Raw genomic sequence first — 19,103 nt, 5'->3', positions numbered from 1 at the left:
CTACTTTTACTGCGTTACCTTCCAGCACCGCACTTACCTTTGGACCAGGTTTCCCCGATAATCCCACATTCCCCTGAAAACAATCAAACATAATTAAAGTTATCGTAAAAAACGCTTCTATTTTTATTTAAAATCCATCACTCACTCTCTCTCCATTTTCTCCTTTTGGTCCACGCTGACCTGGAATCCCAAACCCGGGACTGCCCTGTGTCAGAAAACGCGTAAATCTAAGAAAACGTAACAATATTGTCGTGATAAAGTGACTCTTGTGCTGCGTACTTTGGTCCCCTTGTCTCCTTGTTCACCTTTGATTCCCTGTGGACCTGTGGGACCAACTGGACCGATATCGCCCTGAAAAAAACAAAATTAAATTAAACATCCCTTAATATTAAACAATGGACACGATGGGGGTCTGATAACAGCTGGAGTTGTGTTCTTGGGCAAGACACTTCACCGACAAAACGTAAAAATAAATAGTTTCTGGGATAGGGATTAATCTGCAACATGGCGTCTTTAAAATAAACGGTTAAAGATCAAACATGGACGAATTATTCAAGATTAATTAAGGTGCAGTTGTTGTAAAGTGTTGTCAGAGTTGTGTTTTGTTTCATTCACACATGTTTAACGCACAAACTCGGCACATTTAGGTTGAGTTTTTCTAAAAAATAATCCGCAATAGGCGAAATCGGCGAAGTATCAGCTTTATTTTTTACGATTCTTCTCTATGTTTTTGTCTGTAAAACCCCTCACCACACACTTTATACACTTTTCTCACACAGGCGTTAACATTTTCTCACATTTCTCTCTCGTTTAAACTCTCAAAGTTCAAACCTTCGTAGGCGTCTTTGTCGGTGCAGAACGTTTCATCGACATTGTGGGTTTTGTCGGGGAGAAAACAAATTGCAAACGTACAGCACTTCAGAGTCACACCGCGATCCAACGTTTATGTAAATTTGTCTGAACACATTCTGTACTGGACAGGAGACACGGCACGGAGGAGACTGATGGACAATGGTCTACAGTCCAACAGCCAATCAGGACAAAGAACACAATGCACGAAACAGCGAGACCGCGAAAGATGAACCGCGATATAGTGAGGGACAAATGTACAGGAAGTGCTCCACTGTGTTTTTAAACTCCATACACCTTCACTAGAATCATCTGGATGATTTTGTTTTGAGGAGACATGAGAAGAGAGGGAGAGGAGGAGAGAGGGGGATGGAGGAGTAGAGAGGGAGAGGAGGAGAGAGACTGAGAAAGAGGAGAAGAGGAGAGAGGGGGATGGAGAGGAGAGAAGGAGAGAGAAAGAGGGAGGAGGAAGGGAGAAGGAGGGAGAGGGGGAGGGAGGAGGAGAGAGGGAGAGGGGAGAGCGAGAGAGAGAGAGGGAGAGAGAAAGAGGGAGGAGGAGAGAGGGAGAGGGGAGGAGAGCGAGGGAGAGAGAAAGAAGGAGGAGGAGAGAGGGAGAGAGAGCGAGAGAGGAAGAGAGACAGGAGGAGAGAGTGAGTGAGAGGGAGGGGGAGAAAAAGGAGAGGAGAGAGAAAGAGGAGAGCAGGGGAGAGAGAAGGAGAGAAAAGAGGAGAGGAGAAAAGAGGGAGTGAGAGTGAAGGAGGAGGAGATAATTTCGTTAATGTCGTCTTTTCCTGTGGATCAGACCTGGACAACTGAGGGATTACAGAGACATCTTTTGTTTAGTTTTTATTGTGTTTTTTATTTATTTTTCTATTTTCTTTGCTATTATCAATGTGACTTTCATGGTTTTGTTTCCCTCTTTACTTTAACAGCTACAAACCTCCGTCTTGTATCTCATATTTCCCTCACTTTTGTTTGTCCACTTAATGTTCCTTTCACACTTATATCTACATATTCACCCTTTGCTGTAAAAATTTATATATTGGGAAAAATATATATATAAATAAATAAAATAATACAAATAAAAATAAATTAATAATAATAATAATAATAATAATAATAATAATAATAATAATAATAATAATAATAATAATAATAATAATAATAATAATAATAATAATAATAATAATAATAAACTTCCTGTTGATAAAAACTTCTGAGCTGCTGAAAAATGTCGAGGGCGTCTCAAGAACACAATAAAAAAAAACTGTTCGATATAGTTTTAAAAAGCAAACTTAGAGACTCACCCTTGCTCCTTTTTTCCCAGTTGGGCCAATTATCTGTTATGAGAAAAGATGTGAGTGTTTTACCTTTAAGTGTCACTGATGTGTAAATAAAACACGTCTGCGTCTCTTACGCCCTTCGCTGGGTCTCCGGGGACGCCTCTCTGGCCTTCGTCTCCCTTTAAACCCTTTGGACCCGTCAACCCCTGGATGACGACAAAAAGTACTCAAAGTTTAGTTGTGCCGTTGCTTAAAGACGAGTTCTTACACTTCTATGGGGTATTAACTGTCACATGTAATATATTTAGATCACCATGTTCACTTTTATCATTTTGAAAACACCAGAGTCGCTAAAAAAAACAACATATTCACATTTTTAATAAGTTTCAGGTTCGTTTTTGATGCTGAGTCACTCCCCCGTCACTAGAGCTGGGTATCGTTAAGAAGCTGCCGATACAGTACATATCTCGATACGTAGGCCACAATACGATACATAGGCTATGATACGATACATAGGCCACGATACGATACATATCTCGATACATAGGCCACGATAAGGTACATATCTCGATACATAGGCTATGATACGATACATAGGCCACGATACATATCTCGATACATAGGCCATGATACTATACATGTCTCGACACAGAAAAACACATGGAAAAAGTAAAAGATAACAGAGGCATAAATGTTCTTACTGTTGGTCCTTGAGCTCCGGTTGGTCCGATCTCTCCTTTCTCTCCCTTTCAAATAAAACATTAGATTTAGTTAAATTAATGTAACATACAGGGGCTAACATGACAAACTCGCATATGTTTTTTATCTTAAAGTTTCTTACCTTGTCACCTTTGTTGCCTTCCACTCCCTTCTTTCCCTGCGTCATCCAAGGTCGACCAAATGAAACAAAACATCAGTGGAATTAGATTTTAATATTTTAATACAGGATAAACATCAAATAGAGGTGGGAGATGTATCGAAAATGGAAAGTTTTGCATTTGCTCTTTTGGATGTTTGAACAACAAAACAACATTTTATAAAATGTGTTTATGAAAGGACTATGAGGATGGACTCAATATCTCACTTTGTTGAACTTTGATGAGAGGAGGAGAGAAGAGAGGGAGAGAGGGAGGGGGAGGAGGAGGGAGGAGAGAGGGAGGGAGAGGGAAAGAAGGAGGAAAAGAGGAGAGAAAGAGGATAGGAGGAAAGAGAGGAGAAGAGAGAAGACAAAGAGGGAACAAGAGAGAGAGGGAAGAGGGGAGACAAAGAGAAGGAGAGAGGGAGGGAGAGGGATGGGGAAGAAAAAGTAGAGGAGTGAGAAAGAGGAGAGGAGAAGAGATGAGAGGGAGGGAGGAGGAGAGGGAAAGAAGAAGGAGAGAGAAAGAGGATAGGAAGAAAGAGGAGAATAGAGAAGAGAGAGGGAGAAGGAGAGAGAGGGAAGAGAGGAGACAAAGAGGAGGAGAGAGGGAGGGAGAGGGAGGGAGAGAGACGGGGAGAAAAAGTAGAGGAGAGAGAAAGAGGAGAGGAGGGAAGGAGGGAGGGAGAAGGAGAGAGAAAGAGGGAGGAGGAAAGAGAAAGAAGAGAAGAGGAGAGAGAGGAGAAAACAGGGAGTGAGAGTGAAGGAGGAGGAGAGAGGGAGATGAGGAGAGGGAGGCGGAAAGACAGAGAGAAGGAGAGAGGGAGAGGAAGGGAGGAGGACATCATCATAAAACTGATTCAAATACAAACCCGAGGTCCCACGACGCCTTGGATTCCTTGCTCTCCTCGCTCACCCTTAAAAACAACACGATTTTTTACTGTAAAATCAAAACGAGCCACATGGACGAGTATAATATTACGCTGAAGTACCTTTGGTCCGACTGGTCCAGTGAGGCCGATGTTTCCCTGGAAACACAGCGACCAATGAGATTTTAAACGTTAAAATAAAACATGCAGATCATTATCCTCCAGACTGTTCACTGTACAGAATAATACTGACAGGGAATGAATAAGCCCCGCCTCTTCATGATGCACGTTCGTAAACTGAAGTGGGTGAACATAGGGGGTAGGTGAAAACAGATTTTTGCAGTTACAATACAGGATTCCCCAAACATGCAAGAATCCGTCCAAATTAAACTCTGAGATTTGATTGTGTTTAAATGTGTGCGCTCTATGGGTCCTCTTTATTTGAGAGAGTAACTGCAGCTGTGTGCTCTGTGACCGTGTCCCAATTCGCCGGTTGCACACTTCAAAGTACCGTTCCAAGTACTGTTCGAAGTCCCTTGCTGACGAAGGGTACTCCTCTGTGTAGCTAAAATGGGACAAGCCTACCCTACCTTACGTTACGTCACCTAGCAACCGTGACAGCTGCTGACTAATGAGCTAAATGTGTAAAATGGACACTGAAATAATTACAGTTTTACTTTTTATTTTGTTATTATTTCATAGAAGAACAGTCCAGGTGTTATCGTCGGTGCAGCCGTTTATTTCAGTTTAGATTGAATGAAGTAAGGAATTAATCTTTCTCTTTGAATATCAACAAACAAATATAACGTTCAAGGTGATTTTTTCCCAGTTTCATGTCGCACTGTTGCAGGTGACGTAAACCAGTAGTTACATTTGGACGTGTATTGCATAGCGGACTCCATTTTCTTCTCTTTTTTGCGTCGACACGGTGCATGATGAGTGCGTAAAGTCTGCTCGGACGCACGCTTCGCTCACGGCCGATTTCCATGGAAACGCAGGGCACATTTGTCGGCCGCATTCGTCGGGTTCGTGAAATGGGACGTGCCTTGTCGCGCTGGAAGTTACGTAAGTGCCCTTAAATGCACCCGACGAAGTGTGCAACCGACGAATTAACATGCGGCCTATGTGCTTCTGTGACAGCGCCTAGACTATGGAACAGAGCCCTCTGCCTGTCACTTTAACGCAGTTTAAGACGAGACTGAAAACCCGCCTCTTCTCCCTGGCATTTAACACTATCTCCACAGGATATGTTGGTGTTTTATTGTTCTTTTCCTGTGTATCGTGTTACCTGTGTGTTTATTTTTGTGACTTTTATGTGAAGCTCTTTGTTCAGCTCAAGTAGTTTTATTTAAATGTGCTATAAAAATAAATTGAACTGAATTGAATTAATAAGAGAACACGATTATAACATTATTAAAAGCACGTCAAGGTGTTAAACTGGATTATAGTGCGTAGTGTGCAGTTTTAAATAATAAATATATCGTAATGTGACGTACCTTCTGGCCTGGTTCTCCTCTCGGGCCTTGGATGCCTTGTATGCCAATGCCGTCGTCGCCCTTTCAAAATAAAACGCGTTAAAATTGCTCACAAAAGTAACGTAAATACTGTTTAAATGTGAACGTTCGCTTTCACCTTGTGCCCTTTTTGTCCAGGTGATCCAGGTACGCCGTCCAGACCAATGGGACCAGGCAGACCAGCGTTGCCCTGGGTTACACAAAAATAGTTTTAATTTTTGGTTAATTTTCTGAACGCTGAATCTGAATGTTTAGACTTACATCTCTCCCAGGTTCTCCTTTCTGTCCTGGCACTCCGGGATTACCAGGTAAACCCTACGACAAACATTCAGAGCAGTTTTATTAGAAAAAATACAAAGATCTGAACCAAAATGACAATCAGAGTCAAATCAAATGTCATTCGGATGTATATTTTTTGTTTTATTCGCAAACAAAACGTATTTTTTCTTATTTTTAAATATAATTACAAATGTAGCCAACACTTAACTGCACTTATAAAAGTCAAAAACATGAAAAAGGACTGAAATTACACGGAACAAAGAGTTTATTCAGAATGAAACAGGCTTAGTCACTACTTAATCAGAAGAGTAAGGACAAGTTCAGGTATTAATTAAGTAGTAACTCAGTTTGAACCTTCATTATGAACTTTTCAACAATTTCATCCTTAATTAAAAGTTCTTTATTACGCGAAACTGACTCTTATGAGCTTTAAGTCATGTTATAATGTTGTTACCTCATCAAAAACAGACCTGGAGTTGTGTTTTGCTTCATTCACATGTGTTTGAGTCACACTTTAAGACATTTATCGTGGGGGTTACGTTCTAAAAATAAACTGTAATAGGCGAAATCAGCGAAGTATCAGCTTTATTTTTACAATTATTCTATATGTTTGCTGTAAAACCCCTCACCACACACTTTATACACTTTTCTCACACAGGCATTAACATTTTCTCACATTTCTCTCTCGTTTAAACTCTCTCAAAGTTCAGTATTGTAGAATTAAACCAAAGATCAAGACGTGTTTTCAGGCCCAGACATTTGTTTGAGAAATAAAAATATCAATGTTTTCCTTTACTGTAAATAAAAATATAGCATAAAATGATTCTAGTGAAGTGTGTGGAGTTTAAAAACACAGTGGAGCACTTCCTGTATTACCACATGATGACATCACAAGGTGGAACAGAGCGTTTCCGTTTCTGTTTTCCACCTAAATATGCAGAGTTTGTGTGTTAAACATGTGCACAACTCCAGGTCTGATTGTGGTGAGGAAAAAACATTATATGGCCCCTTTAAGGCAAATTAAAGTCAAGATTTTCTAGAATTTAAATCGTATCTTCCTTGAAAGAATTAAAGATGCAAGCGGCATTGAAGGGCCCTCAGTCTAAACATACAGACACTTACCCTTTTGCCCGGCTCACCTGGATCTCCCTGGGAACGACAAAATAATGAGTTTAAATCATAAGTTTAAATACTGTCTGTGTCGTTACGCACAGCTCACAGATCAGTCCGTCACCTTTACAGTTTCTCCTGGGGGTCCGTGTAAACCTGGGGGTCCGGGGAGTCCTGGGGCTCCGTTGACGCCTGGGACTCCCGGAGAACCCTGAGGACCCTGTGTGGACAGTATTTATTTAGACATATACACGTTAAAATACAGCGCTCAGTAAAACTCAGCCCTAAAGTGAATACGCACAGAAGATCCCGGCTCGCCTTTTCTCCCTTGAACATAACTGGCATCAGGACCCGCGATGACATAACCGGGCTCCCCCTGTGGTAACGTAGAGCTGATATTTTACTGTTTTAATGCACATGGGGAAAGTTACATTTTAAATTTGATTGAAGTACTGATTTCACTACTATACTGATTTAATATTGTGTTTGTAGTTCTGTTAAACATCACAGACGTTCTAAAAGTGTTCAGGAAAGATCCAGTTTTGTTGTAGTATGTAGTTTTCATTCTGATTTTGATTCACTACCACTACTACCATCACAAGTACCACTACTACCACACCTATCACCACTACTATGATCACAACTACCCCTACTACCACCACTAGTACCACTGACTACCACTACTACTACTATCACCACTACTATCACTATGACTACCACTATTACTATGACTACTACCACTACTATCACTACTACCATCACTATTACCACCACTACTACATTACCACTACTACCACTAAGGCTACCACTATTACTACGACTACTACCACTACCACTACTATCACTACTACTACTATCACTATGACTACGGCTACTACCACTATCACTACTACCACTACGATCACTACCACTATCACTATTACCACCACTACTACATTACCACTACTACCACTATTACTACGACTACTACCATTATTACTACTACCAGTATTTATACAACTACTATCACTATTACTACTACCACCACTACTACCACTACTACTATCACTGCTACTAATCACTATGACTACCACTATTACTACGACTACTACCACTACCACTACTATCACTATTACTACTATCACTACCACTACTACTATCACTATTACCACCACTACTATCACCACTACCACTACTACCACTATTTATACCACTACTACCACTACTACTATACTGTAAATACATGAAGAATGTATTGTGGTCCTCCATACTTAAGTTCTCTCCAGTATTCTCAAAACCACCTGAACTACACCACCAGTCAAAAGTACTCTCTCATTTAGTGTTTTTTCTGTATTTTTACTACATTCTACATTTCATACACACACAGAAGACACAGACTGCACACGGTACTGGTTTTATATTGTATTTTTTAGGCATTAGACCAATTTTCAAGACAAAATAACAGTAGTTTCTTTAATATTACTATGTAGTTCTGTTGTACAGTAGTTTTGATACTAGTTTTAGTATCGACCAGTATCTATATAACATTACTTTTTATAGCAGTTGCACAAATCAAACGTAAACAAACCCTTTCTCCTCTTTGACCCTTTGGCCCAGGCGCTCCCGGGAGACCCTACAACATGCATGCAGTACAAACACAACCATTTAAATATTTAGTTTGTTTTAATAATATCTTAACAATAAAATAAAAACGTCATACTCACCCTGTCACCTGGGATGCCTTGGGGGCCCTTAAAATAAAATACAGTATTTAATAATCTGTACGAGTCACAAAAGCAGTACTATACGTGTGTTTTATGAGTTTTACCCTGAGTCCAGCGGATCCCGGGGGTCCAGATCTGCCCGGTCGCCCCGGCAACCCAGGAACGCCATCTGTTCCAGCCGGGCCCTGTCAAATAAAAGTACTCATAGTAATACAATACAAAAATACAGTACACACCAGGAGTATATGGCTTCTGTATAACTGTCACAACACTGGGGCAAACGAACAGCATAAGATTTTAAAACAATGTGAAATAAAATGAAACTGAAGCATATTTTATTTTCTGGAGTAGAAGTCGCATCTGAGTATAAGTCGCACCCCCGGCCAAACTATGAAAAAAAAGTGCGATTTATAACCCGGAAAATACAGTACATACACAGTTAAAAGTTTAGACACTCCCTCACATTCAGTGTTTGTTTTCATTTATTTTATTTTATTTTTTACCACTTTCTACATTTTATATACATTCAGGAGACATCAAATATATGAAGCAAGATATCTGGAATTATATAGCAAATAAAAAAGCAAATAACTGTACTAAATGTGTTTTTTTTTAAATATTCTTTCACTTTTTTTCTTTACTACAAAACTCCATATATCTTACTTCATATATTTGATGTTTTCTGTGTGGATATAAAATGTAGAAAGTGGTAAAAATAAAGACAAAAACACTAAATAAGAGGGTGTGTCCAAACTGACTGGTAGCGTATTGTATTTTCTGGATTATAAGTCACACTTTTTTCAGTTTGTCCAGGGGGACGACTTATACTCAGATGCAATTTATATGTGAAATGCACGTTTTTTTCTTCATTATTGCACATTTTTTGGCTGGTACGACTTATACTCCGGGGCGACGTATACTTAGGTGTGATTCATACTCAACTTATACTCTGGTGCGACTTATACTCCAGTGCGACTTATACTTTAATGCGACTTATACTTTAATGCGACTTATACTCCTGTGCGACTTATATTTTAATGCGACTTATACTTTAATGCGACTTATACTTTAATGCGACTTATACTCCTGTGCGACTTATACTCCAGTGCGACTTATACTTTAATGCGACTTATACTTTAATGCGACTTATACTTTAATGCGACTTATACTTCGGTGCGACTTATACTCCGGTGCGACTTATACTCCAGTGCGACTTATACTTTAATGCGACTTATACTTTAATGCGACTTATACTTTAATGCGACTTATACTTTAATGCGACTTATACTCCTGTGCGACTTATACTCCAGTGCGACTTATACTTTAATGCAACTTATACTCCAGTGCGACTTATACTCCAGTGCGACTTATACTCCAGTGCGACTTATACTCCAGTGCGACTTATACTCCAGTGCGACTTATACTTTAATGCGACTTATACTCCGGTGCGACTTATACTCCAGTGCGACTTATACTTTAATGCGACTTATACTCCGGTGCGACTTATACTTTAATGCGACTTATACTTTAATGCGACTTATACTTTAATGCGACTTATACTCCTGTGTGAGTGACTTATACTCTGGTGCATGTGACTTATACTCTGGAAAATACGGTATATGTTTTTTCTCAGTCTATGGTCAGACTCAGAACCTGCAGAAACCTCAGAGCTGCAGCGGCTGCACTAGCATTTAACATCAGAGAGAGACTTTTTAGGTTTAAACCAACTCAGTTTCATCACTGAATCTGACAACCCGAATGAGAGACTTGTGTGCGTGTGTTCTGACTGGATAATCGTCTTCAGAACCAAAAAACAACATTATAACACGAATAAAAGGGAATAAACTCGGTCCACTGTTTTTCTAATTATAATAAATCAGAATTAAAATGGTTTTCTGTAAAATAAATATTAGTTTTGAACATGTTTGTCTTTTATCTGGGGCAAAATTAGGTCAAGTTTATGCCATTTTAAATCAAATTATCCTCTTAAATACAGTGTTTTGGAGGATTTTGAGGCATTAATATCGTAAAACAAGATACTTTAAAATAGTAAACAGACGTATTTGCGTATTGTGTGGCCGTACTCGGAGTGACACACAGGGTTTAGGCGGGACTCGAGACAAAATGACGTAAATACACAGAACACAAACAGCTAAAACAACAGCACAGATTGAAAATAAAAACCTTGTTCTAACCTTTTCACCTGGTTCTCCTTTTGTGGCTGTAAAAGGATCAAACTTCCCAGGACTAGCTCTGAATTTCTAAATAAAATAAAACATATATAATAATAATAACAAGTAATATGTAGAGCAGAAGTGACTCTAGAAGTGAAAAGACCAGAAATCAAACCATACCAGACCCCCGAGTCCAAACCCATCGCCCTGAAACGAGGAAACGAATGTGGAGGTTATAAAAATGAGCTTTTATCGTAAAGTTAATGTGATTTATTAAGATTATGTTTGTGTTTATGTCACAGACTCTATAAATAAATGGACATAGCTAACCTGCTAACGTGCTAAATAGGAAGTGATCACGGGTTGCGCCTCCAGCTTCATCGACTCTGGCTTCAATTCGCTTTCTATTGAAAAGCTGCGGCTCCTCTCTCTGTAATTGCTGCTGTCAGACTCGTCATTTTGGTCTTAAAATGTTCGTATTAACACGATCCTGGTGTTTTTATTTGACTATTGTGTGCGTCCATTTCTTTATACAGTCTGTGGTTTATATTTATATTTATGTTTATATTTATGTTTATGAGTCTTACCTTCTCTCCCTTCTGGCCCTAAGAGAACAAACCATAAAGAAGATGATTTAGATCTTAGTTAAATTAAATTGTTGTTTTTTATTGTGTGTTGTATGGTCCAAAAAACAATCAGGTTTTGTTTGTTTTTTCTTTTTTTAATACATTTGTTGATGGTCACTTTATCAATTTGTCACCGATACAAATAAATTCTCTACATTTTGTTCTGACCTTTACGCAGTGGCCGGGGCAGGGGGCTTCGGGCTTGGACGCCTCCTCGGGGTCTCCTGTGGGGTTGTCCAACTGAGCGTCCTGCAAAATATTATTCAAATTGTAGAAAAAGTGTAAAAACTTGTATTGCTTAAGTAAAATTGCTAAGAATAAAGTGCAACATACAGTAGAACACAAGGACAGAGCAAGTCACACACAGAAAAATATCACAACGTAATTACTACTACTGCTACTACTACTATTACTAATACTACCACTACCACTATTATTACTATTACTACCACTGCTACTACTGCCACTACTACAAAATATCATAAGATAATTACTACTACTACTACTACAACAACCACTACTACAACTACTACTACTATTACTAATACTACCACTATTACCACTACTACTACTATTATACCACTGCCACTGCTACTACTACAAAATATCATAAGATAATTACTACTACTACTGCCATTACTTCTACCACTACTACTACTACTACCATGACTACTACAACCACCACTACTACTACCACTACCAGTACTACTACGCCCACTACCACTAGTACTACTATTACCACTACTACTACTACCAGTCAAAACCTTTGGACATCCTCTCATTCAGTGTTTTTTTTCTTTATTTTTACTACTTTCTATATTTTATATCCACACAGAAGACATCAAATATAAGTACGATATATGAAATTATACAGCACAGAAAAAAAATACTGAACAAAATATTTCTCGACAAAGCAAAAGACGGCAACTTTGACGATTTTAATATAAAATGTGTATTAAAAAAAATGTGTTCTTTGCTACATAATTCCATATTTGTTACGTCATATATTTAAAAATGTGAAATTAAATGAGAAAAGTAGTAAAAATAAAGAAAAAACATTGAATGAGAGTGTGTGTCCAACTGGCGCAACAAAATCAGATTAAACTGCTCAAAAATCACTAGTTAAAGATTAAACGTCTGCAGAAAGTGACATTCATGCTCCACAAATTGAACGAGATGAGATTATTCAAACCGATTCTTGACCAAATCTTCGTGAACCCCGCTGTAAACCTCACCTCCGGCTCTGGTTCTGACTCTGGTTCTGGTTTGTACTCAGACAGGAGCTCGTCACTACAGATGCTGCTGATGAAGTCTCTCTCGATGGAGGGGAAGTCGTCAAACGAGGGAGAGTAGAAAATGTTCTTGTAGTTCGTGGGAGCCGCGATTTTGTTCAACTCGTCGATGTCTGCGTTGGCCACTCCGACGGCCAGGACGCTCACACCTGTCATCACAGAGAATGCTGCGTTTAAGGACTGTACCTGGCGTCGGATAAAGCGCCACTTCATCCTTTTTATCCGTTTTATTCAGTCGTACAGAGGTGGTGTTTTTCATTACGACGCAGTACAGTTTTTCCTATTGATTATACGCAGAAAATCCACATAATGTATTTAGAACCCGGTCATTTCCATCAGAGTACATTCCCTCGAGTGCTCTAAACCGCTCTACTATAACTGTCAAACGCACTCGTAATCATAATTCGAAGTGTCACCTCCTTGATAAAAGTTAAAGCCACACTTCGGAACATTTTCTACGGAGATAAATGGTCTAAAAAGGTAAATAGCTGCGTGTTTATTCAGCGTTTTTCTATCTTTAAGTTGCTCGAAGCGCTTTAAATCGAGGAAACACTCACACGTTCACGCACACATTCATAAATCAGACACAGACACGTGAAAAAGTTGCACACTGTGGCTTTAAAGCTCACATATGACGCGAAATTGACTCAAAACTGAGCGCAAAGTCGTGTTATAATGTTGTTTCCTCATCAAAAACAGACCTGGAGTTGTGTTTTTGTTTCATTCACACGTTTGAGTCACACTTTATTATTAGTCTGTCCACATCCAAAGCTCCAAATGCTCTGTTCCACCTTGTGATGTCATGAAGTGGTAGTTTTAAACAGCTATTTTTTACCCTTTGTTCAGATGATATTCTCATAGTCTCTGCAGGGCCAGCTCCAGCTTTCAGGGGGCCCCTAAGCATTTGAATGTGTCTCTGGGGGCCCCTCCTGGCTCAGCTGTTGGTGATTCACATTTGACACATTCTGACTCTGCTCTCATCACTTTGTCCAGTTGTTTTTGTGTTTATCTGAACAACATCAGACTGAAAACATCCAGAACGACACAACGACTGAACTAAAGTCACAAGAACAGAACACAAACATATAAGGAGGGCCAGATTTTTGAAATGGTGGATTTTAATGTGTTCCAGTTGCGACAGTGGGGTTACATTTACATTATGTCGGGTCCTTGCTCCGGTGTAAACACAGAGCTGCCCTCACCTCTGCCCGACTCAAAAACAAACGTAGAGCAGCAGATATTTTACTACTATAGATATAAAACAAATATAACTGTTTTAGAGGGATATTTAGGCTTCTGTAAACACACAAGCTCTGTGTCCAATAAAACTTGATATATTATATTATTTTCAGTATAAATGTATAGGCCCTTGGGGCCCTAAGCAGCTGCTCAGTCTGATTATAGGCTGAACCGGCCCTGCGTTTCTGATATCATTTGTTTAACCAAGAAGTGAGGCTCAAAAAATAACTTTAGATTCAAAATTTGGCAACTCCAAGTCTGCAAATGATTCTAGTGAGTGTGTGTGGAGTTTAAAAACACACCGTATTACCACTTAATGACATCACAAAGTGGAGTGAAGCATTTTGAGCTTTGGAGATGGAGACAGCCCAATAATACAGTGTTAGTCAAACAACTCCAGGTGTGTTTGTGATGAGGAAACAACATTATAACATAGATAAAAACTAAGTAATATACGGGTAGACTCTTTAATCCTGTGTCATTTTCTTATTATTACAGTTTAAATCAGACCTAGGGCTCGTGCGACTCTCGACGGCGGCACCACGTCGTCTTGAGCTCTGCCGTCTGTGATCAGCACCAGAACGTGAGGAGCGTCTTGTCTCATTCCCAACGACTCCCGGAACAGCTCCTGCAACACGTAACCGATGCCCTTCCCTGCGGACAAAGCGTAATTGTTTTTATCACAATAATCCATGATCATTTCGTATGTAACTCCCACGTCGACACGTCAGAAAAGTCTCGGATTTTCTTCGTTAACTTGTCTCATTTGCGGTTATAACTTGCGTCTAACCTGTTTTGGTGTTGCCTCCTCGATACGGCAAAGCTCGGAGCGCTCGGAGCAGAGAGTTTCGATCCTTGTTGTCGCTCAGACGAAACTCAATCCGTGGGTCGTCGCTGTAATGGACGACGGCGATCTGCAACGGCGAGATTAACGTCACAATTCTGGTTTAAAACGTAACGGGAGGAAACTTTTGAAAGTGTCCTGGAATAATAGACTGACTTTTTGAGCTTTTTGAGTGTTTTGTTAAGCTAAAAAAACACTTGAAGTTGTGTTTTATTTTAATAACGCTTTTTTGAATAATGCTGCATATTTGGTCAGTGTCTTTCTTCCAAAAATTGCTCCTCTTATTTTAAAATCCATGTACAGTTGTCCCTCGCTATACCGCGGTTCACCTTTCGCGGCCTCGCTGACAATATTATCTCTTATCTCTACCTGCTGAGCTTGTTTTTTGTGTATTTTTGTACTGCGATGGCAAATCCAACGTTATACCTCTGTAGTAACGCGCGTATTTTGTGTCATATTTAAATTTTTACATCGGTATATGAATAATTTTGATGCCAAAGTCCATAAACGTGATGTAGTTGCGTTGCCAGATGTGAAATATGAGGCGTGATCAATCAAATATATCTTTTACTAATAACGAGCAGGTGCGTCGACAGGAATTTCGTGGACCTGGGGCAAAAAGCAACACATGGGGCCCCCCTTGAATATAAATTAATAGGAAGATGGTCCAATTCTGGGCCCCCTAAGACAAAAGACCCCCTTTGTCCACTCCCCTAAAATAACTCTTAATTACAAAAACACTTGACATGACGGACAAGTAGTTTATGTTTTATTTTGGTGTTTTAATTTGGTTCTCAAGACAATTATCCAATCAGAGCGCAGAATGAGTCTCGTGTAAGTCTTTCCTTTGGTTGCCAGTCCTAATGTCTAAATCCAGTTGGAAATAAACATAAAAATACATTGAGCGATACTGGTTGACCGTGAACTAATGAGATTTTACCAACAAGTGGAACTGAGAAATATTTGCAAATGATCCCAAAACGTTCAGGAAAATTGGCAGCAGTTTGAGGAAAGGTGAAGGTGAACACAAGTGTGTGTTAGTTCAAGGAGAAAAACCTGTATGTTTTTTGTGTTATGAGGCGCGATCGGTTGTGAAAGTGAACTATCTACATCAACATTTTGACACCAAACATGGAGCTAAGTCTGCACACGTTAGTCTTCAAGAAAAACAACAAATTGTTCAATAATTAAAAGGCTGTTTTTGAAGCTGAGCTGAAGGTCTGAACAGGTGTGTACCGATACACTTTTTAAAATGTCAGTTTATCAGGGGACACGCAGTTACAGACAGGTAATATTTGCAACTTGACTACGTTAAAAAGTAGTTACATTTATTTTACATGACACATACATTGACATTTACACTGCCTCACAGTCACATCTGGCCCTTGATGGCGGCCATTTTGCTCCAGTGGCCCTCAGTGAAATGAGTTTGACGTCCCTGGTATAAAATAAGGTCAAACACTTTGGAAACCACTGAGCACAAAAGAAAAATTCTGATTAAGATATCTGATCAACTGCCTTTGAAAAACAAATTTTAAACAGTAAAAAAGACTTTATGGACACCCTGTTTTAGTTTTCTCTATGTATCTGACCCAAACTGCAAGGGGAATTCATGCAAAAACAACAATTTCTGTAAACAAAAGTCCTACAAAACAATGTATTTATATTAAAGACAGATTAAACTTGTACTTTCTACATTAAAACACCAAAAAAACATCCAAATCTCCAGCTAACTCCCTCTATAGCTTCCCCTTTCTGCTGTCGTCCCACATAAATCTGACAAATCCATACATCAAGACGCCATCGGCCGATCGATCATCTTAAGTGTTAGCGTTCTGAAGGATGAGTGACTAACCTGAGTTCCCTGAGGTCCAATGAGAGGGAAGTAAGTCACAGCTCTGAATATAAAGTCCTTTATTCTGTTAAAGTTGTCGACGCCAATGCTCGATGACTCATCCACCAGGAAAACCACATCTGCCGTGGCCTTATCGCATCCTGAAGGCACGAAAAAAACAAAAAAACAAAAACAGGCAACGGAAAAACAATTACAACGAGGAAAAGACACATGTTTTTTCATATGTGGGGAGGAATCGTGTCAGGGGGGGTTTATACATGGTCGACGGGCGCCTTTTTATACAGCGCTTTTACAGCTTTAAGGCACTCGAAGTACTTTAGGGCAAGGAAATACTCACGGACACTGAGGGAGAGGTGGGGAAGTGTTTTGCCCAAGGACACAACGACAGTGATGTTTATGTGGAGAGCGGGAATCGAACCGCCAACCCTCGCACGCTCTACCAACTGAGCTGCTGTTGTGTCCTTCGGCGAGACGTTTTAGACTCTACTACACTTGTGTTTTGTGTGACTGATGGTAAAGGCTGTTGGAAATACTCAGTTCTGTTACTTAAGTAAAAGTACAGATACACAGGTAAAAGTAAAAGTGTCACGTGAAAAAAATCTACTTATGTAAAAGTATTTCACACGCTTTAGGCTGTCAGTGGTGGATGAAGTACACTATTTTGCTACTTAAAAGTACAAATACAGAGGGAAAAAGTTACTCAAGTAAAAGTATTTAAGGAACTGGTTAAAAATGTACGAAAAGAGTAAAAAGTAAAAGTATTACATGAAAAAATCGACTCAAGTAAAAGTATTTAAGGAACTGTTTAAAAATGTACTTAAAGAGTAAAAAGTAAAAGTATTTCACACACTTTAGGCTGTCAGTGGTGCTACTTAAAAGTACAGCTACAGAGGGAAAAAGTTACTCAAGTAAAAGTATCACGTGGAAAAATCGACTCAAGTAAAAGTATTTAAGTAAATGTTTAAAAATGTACTTTAAGAGTAAAAAGTAAAAGTATTTCATGTGTTGTTCATTTGTTAAAGTGTAAATGCAGTGAAATTAATTCAAAATGACATATTTTGTCCAACAGAAACAATAAGAATCAGTTTATTATTTTTCTCATGTATTTTGTGTTTTTATTTTTGTTTTACTCAAAGCCAAAGCTTCAACTCTTAAACTTGAGTCAGGATGTTTCCACGAACACGGTAAAAATAACCCCTCAAATCATCTGAAAAGTACTTAGTCCTGATCTGAAATGTAGTGAAGTAGAAAGTACAGATACTGCTCTCAAATGTAGTGAAGTAAAGTAAAAACTATCCACTGTAAAATTTACTTAAGTACAGATACCTAAAGAGTCTACTTAAGTACAGCACTTTACTACTTTTACTGCGTTATGTTCCAACACTGAAAACTCCAGCCACAACTCAGTCATATTATTATTATTATTATTATTATTATTATTATTATTATTATTATTATAATAAAATATTTTGATTTATTTCATTTATTTATTAATAATTTTTTTTTTGCACTTGTACAATTCTTCCTCACTGTACTGTAAAAGATATAGTAAAAAACAGGGAAAAGTAAACTGTATATTTCATTGTAATCTGTCTTTCTGTCAGTGTTCCTAGTAAAAACATTTGGAAAAAAATAAAAAAACACCATCCAAATTGTCAAAACTAGAGAAAACGAGAAGATTTTAGTCTCATCTTAAGTGTAATCATGATTTATTGAAATGGCCGGTCTAATCTGTCATGTGCACGTTCATTTTTGCTGTTTATATAGTACAATATTTATATTTATAAGAAAACCCAGTTCGTTTTGTCTTTAAATACCTGTGTTCTGTGCAGTGGTCGTCTCTGGCTTCTTCGTAGCCAGTTGTACATATTTCTCCGTCTCCCTCACTCCAGCTTTTCCCTGAGATTTCTTGTTATTTTTAGTTTTTTCTGGCGGTGCAACAGCAGGGGGCTGGTTCCTCCTGGTGGTGGTAGGAGGTACTGCAGGATGGGTGATGGGAGCCGGCTGTGAGAGTTTGGTGATGGGAGCCAGGTTCGGTGCGGCCGTGGCCAGGACGGACGTGACCTCAGGGTCCTCTCCCACTGACAAGAAAATGGAGGTAGTGGAGTTAGAAAGTTTTTTTGTATATAATTGTCACTTTAGCAAAGGGCGAGAGCTGCAAAAATAAACGATAGAACGTAAATAGTCGCTCGTAGGGGTTGGATCGTTGGCTAAATGCACATGAAAAAACTGACCAATCACATTAGAACAAGAAAACAGCCAGAGGATAAAACTTCACTAACGTTTTTCGAAATTAGGGACGCACCGATCCAACTTTTTCAGCTCCGTTATGGCTGAAAAAACTGAAGTTATTTCCTTAAAACAAAAACAAAATAAGACAAAACTGGGGAACACCATGGCATGTCTTAACGCGAGGAGATTCCAGGGAAAAACTGAGGTTCTCGGGTGGCCTGGGAACGCCTTGGGGTCCCAGTGGAAGAGCTGGAGGAAGTGTCTGGGGTGGGGGAAGTCTGGGAGTCCCTGCTTAAAACTGCTGCCCCCATTTGTCCCTCGAGTAACAACAGAATAACCTTGGATAAATAGAAATTGAAACACAAGTTTTTCTGGGCC

The 19,103-nt window shown here is 39.2% G+C and overlaps 1 protein-coding gene across 1 annotated transcript in view; it reads right to left on the bottom strand.

The window, feature by feature from the left end:
• col7a1l (collagen type VII alpha 1-like) overlaps positions 1-19,103 on the bottom strand; it is a 152,679-nt gene that overhangs the window by 84,505 nt on the left and 49,071 nt on the right. Inside the window, exons 20-46 of the mRNA XM_055225585.1 lie at positions 18,311-18,574; positions 16,494-16,633; positions 14,585-14,708; positions 14,305-14,448; positions 12,499-12,704; positions 11,432-11,512; positions 11,225-11,242; positions 10,818-10,844; positions 10,659-10,724; positions 8,568-8,648; positions 8,464-8,490; positions 8,328-8,372; positions 7,062-7,136; positions 6,885-6,980; positions 6,773-6,799; positions 5,633-5,686; positions 5,490-5,561; positions 5,354-5,413; positions 3,981-4,016; positions 3,861-3,905; positions 2,974-3,009; positions 2,834-2,878; positions 2,267-2,338; positions 2,157-2,189; positions 280-351; positions 146-205; positions 38-73 (exon numbers count right to left, since the gene is read on the bottom strand). Of these exons, the coding sequence (XP_055081560.1) occupies positions 38-73; positions 146-205; positions 280-351; positions 2,157-2,189; positions 2,267-2,338; positions 2,834-2,878; positions 2,974-3,009; positions 3,861-3,905; positions 3,981-4,016; positions 5,354-5,413; positions 5,490-5,561; positions 5,633-5,686; positions 6,773-6,799; positions 6,885-6,980; positions 7,062-7,136; positions 8,328-8,372; positions 8,464-8,490; positions 8,568-8,648; positions 10,659-10,724; positions 10,818-10,844; positions 11,225-11,242; positions 11,432-11,512; positions 12,499-12,704; positions 14,305-14,448; positions 14,585-14,708; positions 16,494-16,633; positions 18,311-18,574 (2,042 nt within the window). The remainder of the gene's footprint in view (positions 1-37; positions 74-145; positions 206-279; positions 352-2,156; positions 2,190-2,266; positions 2,339-2,833; positions 2,879-2,973; positions 3,010-3,860; positions 3,906-3,980; positions 4,017-5,353; positions 5,414-5,489; positions 5,562-5,632; positions 5,687-6,772; positions 6,800-6,884; positions 6,981-7,061; positions 7,137-8,327; positions 8,373-8,463; positions 8,491-8,567; positions 8,649-10,658; positions 10,725-10,817; positions 10,845-11,224; positions 11,243-11,431; positions 11,513-12,498; positions 12,705-14,304; positions 14,449-14,584; positions 14,709-16,493; positions 16,634-18,310; positions 18,575-19,103) is intronic.

Source organism: Periophthalmus magnuspinnatus, chromosome 12, assembly GCF_009829125.3.
Source record: "Periophthalmus magnuspinnatus isolate fPerMag1 chromosome 12, fPerMag1.2.pri, whole genome shotgun sequence".
NCBI lineage: Eukaryota > Metazoa > Chordata > Actinopteri > Gobiiformes > Gobiidae > Periophthalmus > Periophthalmus magnuspinnatus.
Note: the sequence above shows the minus strand (reverse complement) of the source record. Positions and strands in the feature narration are given on the sequence as shown.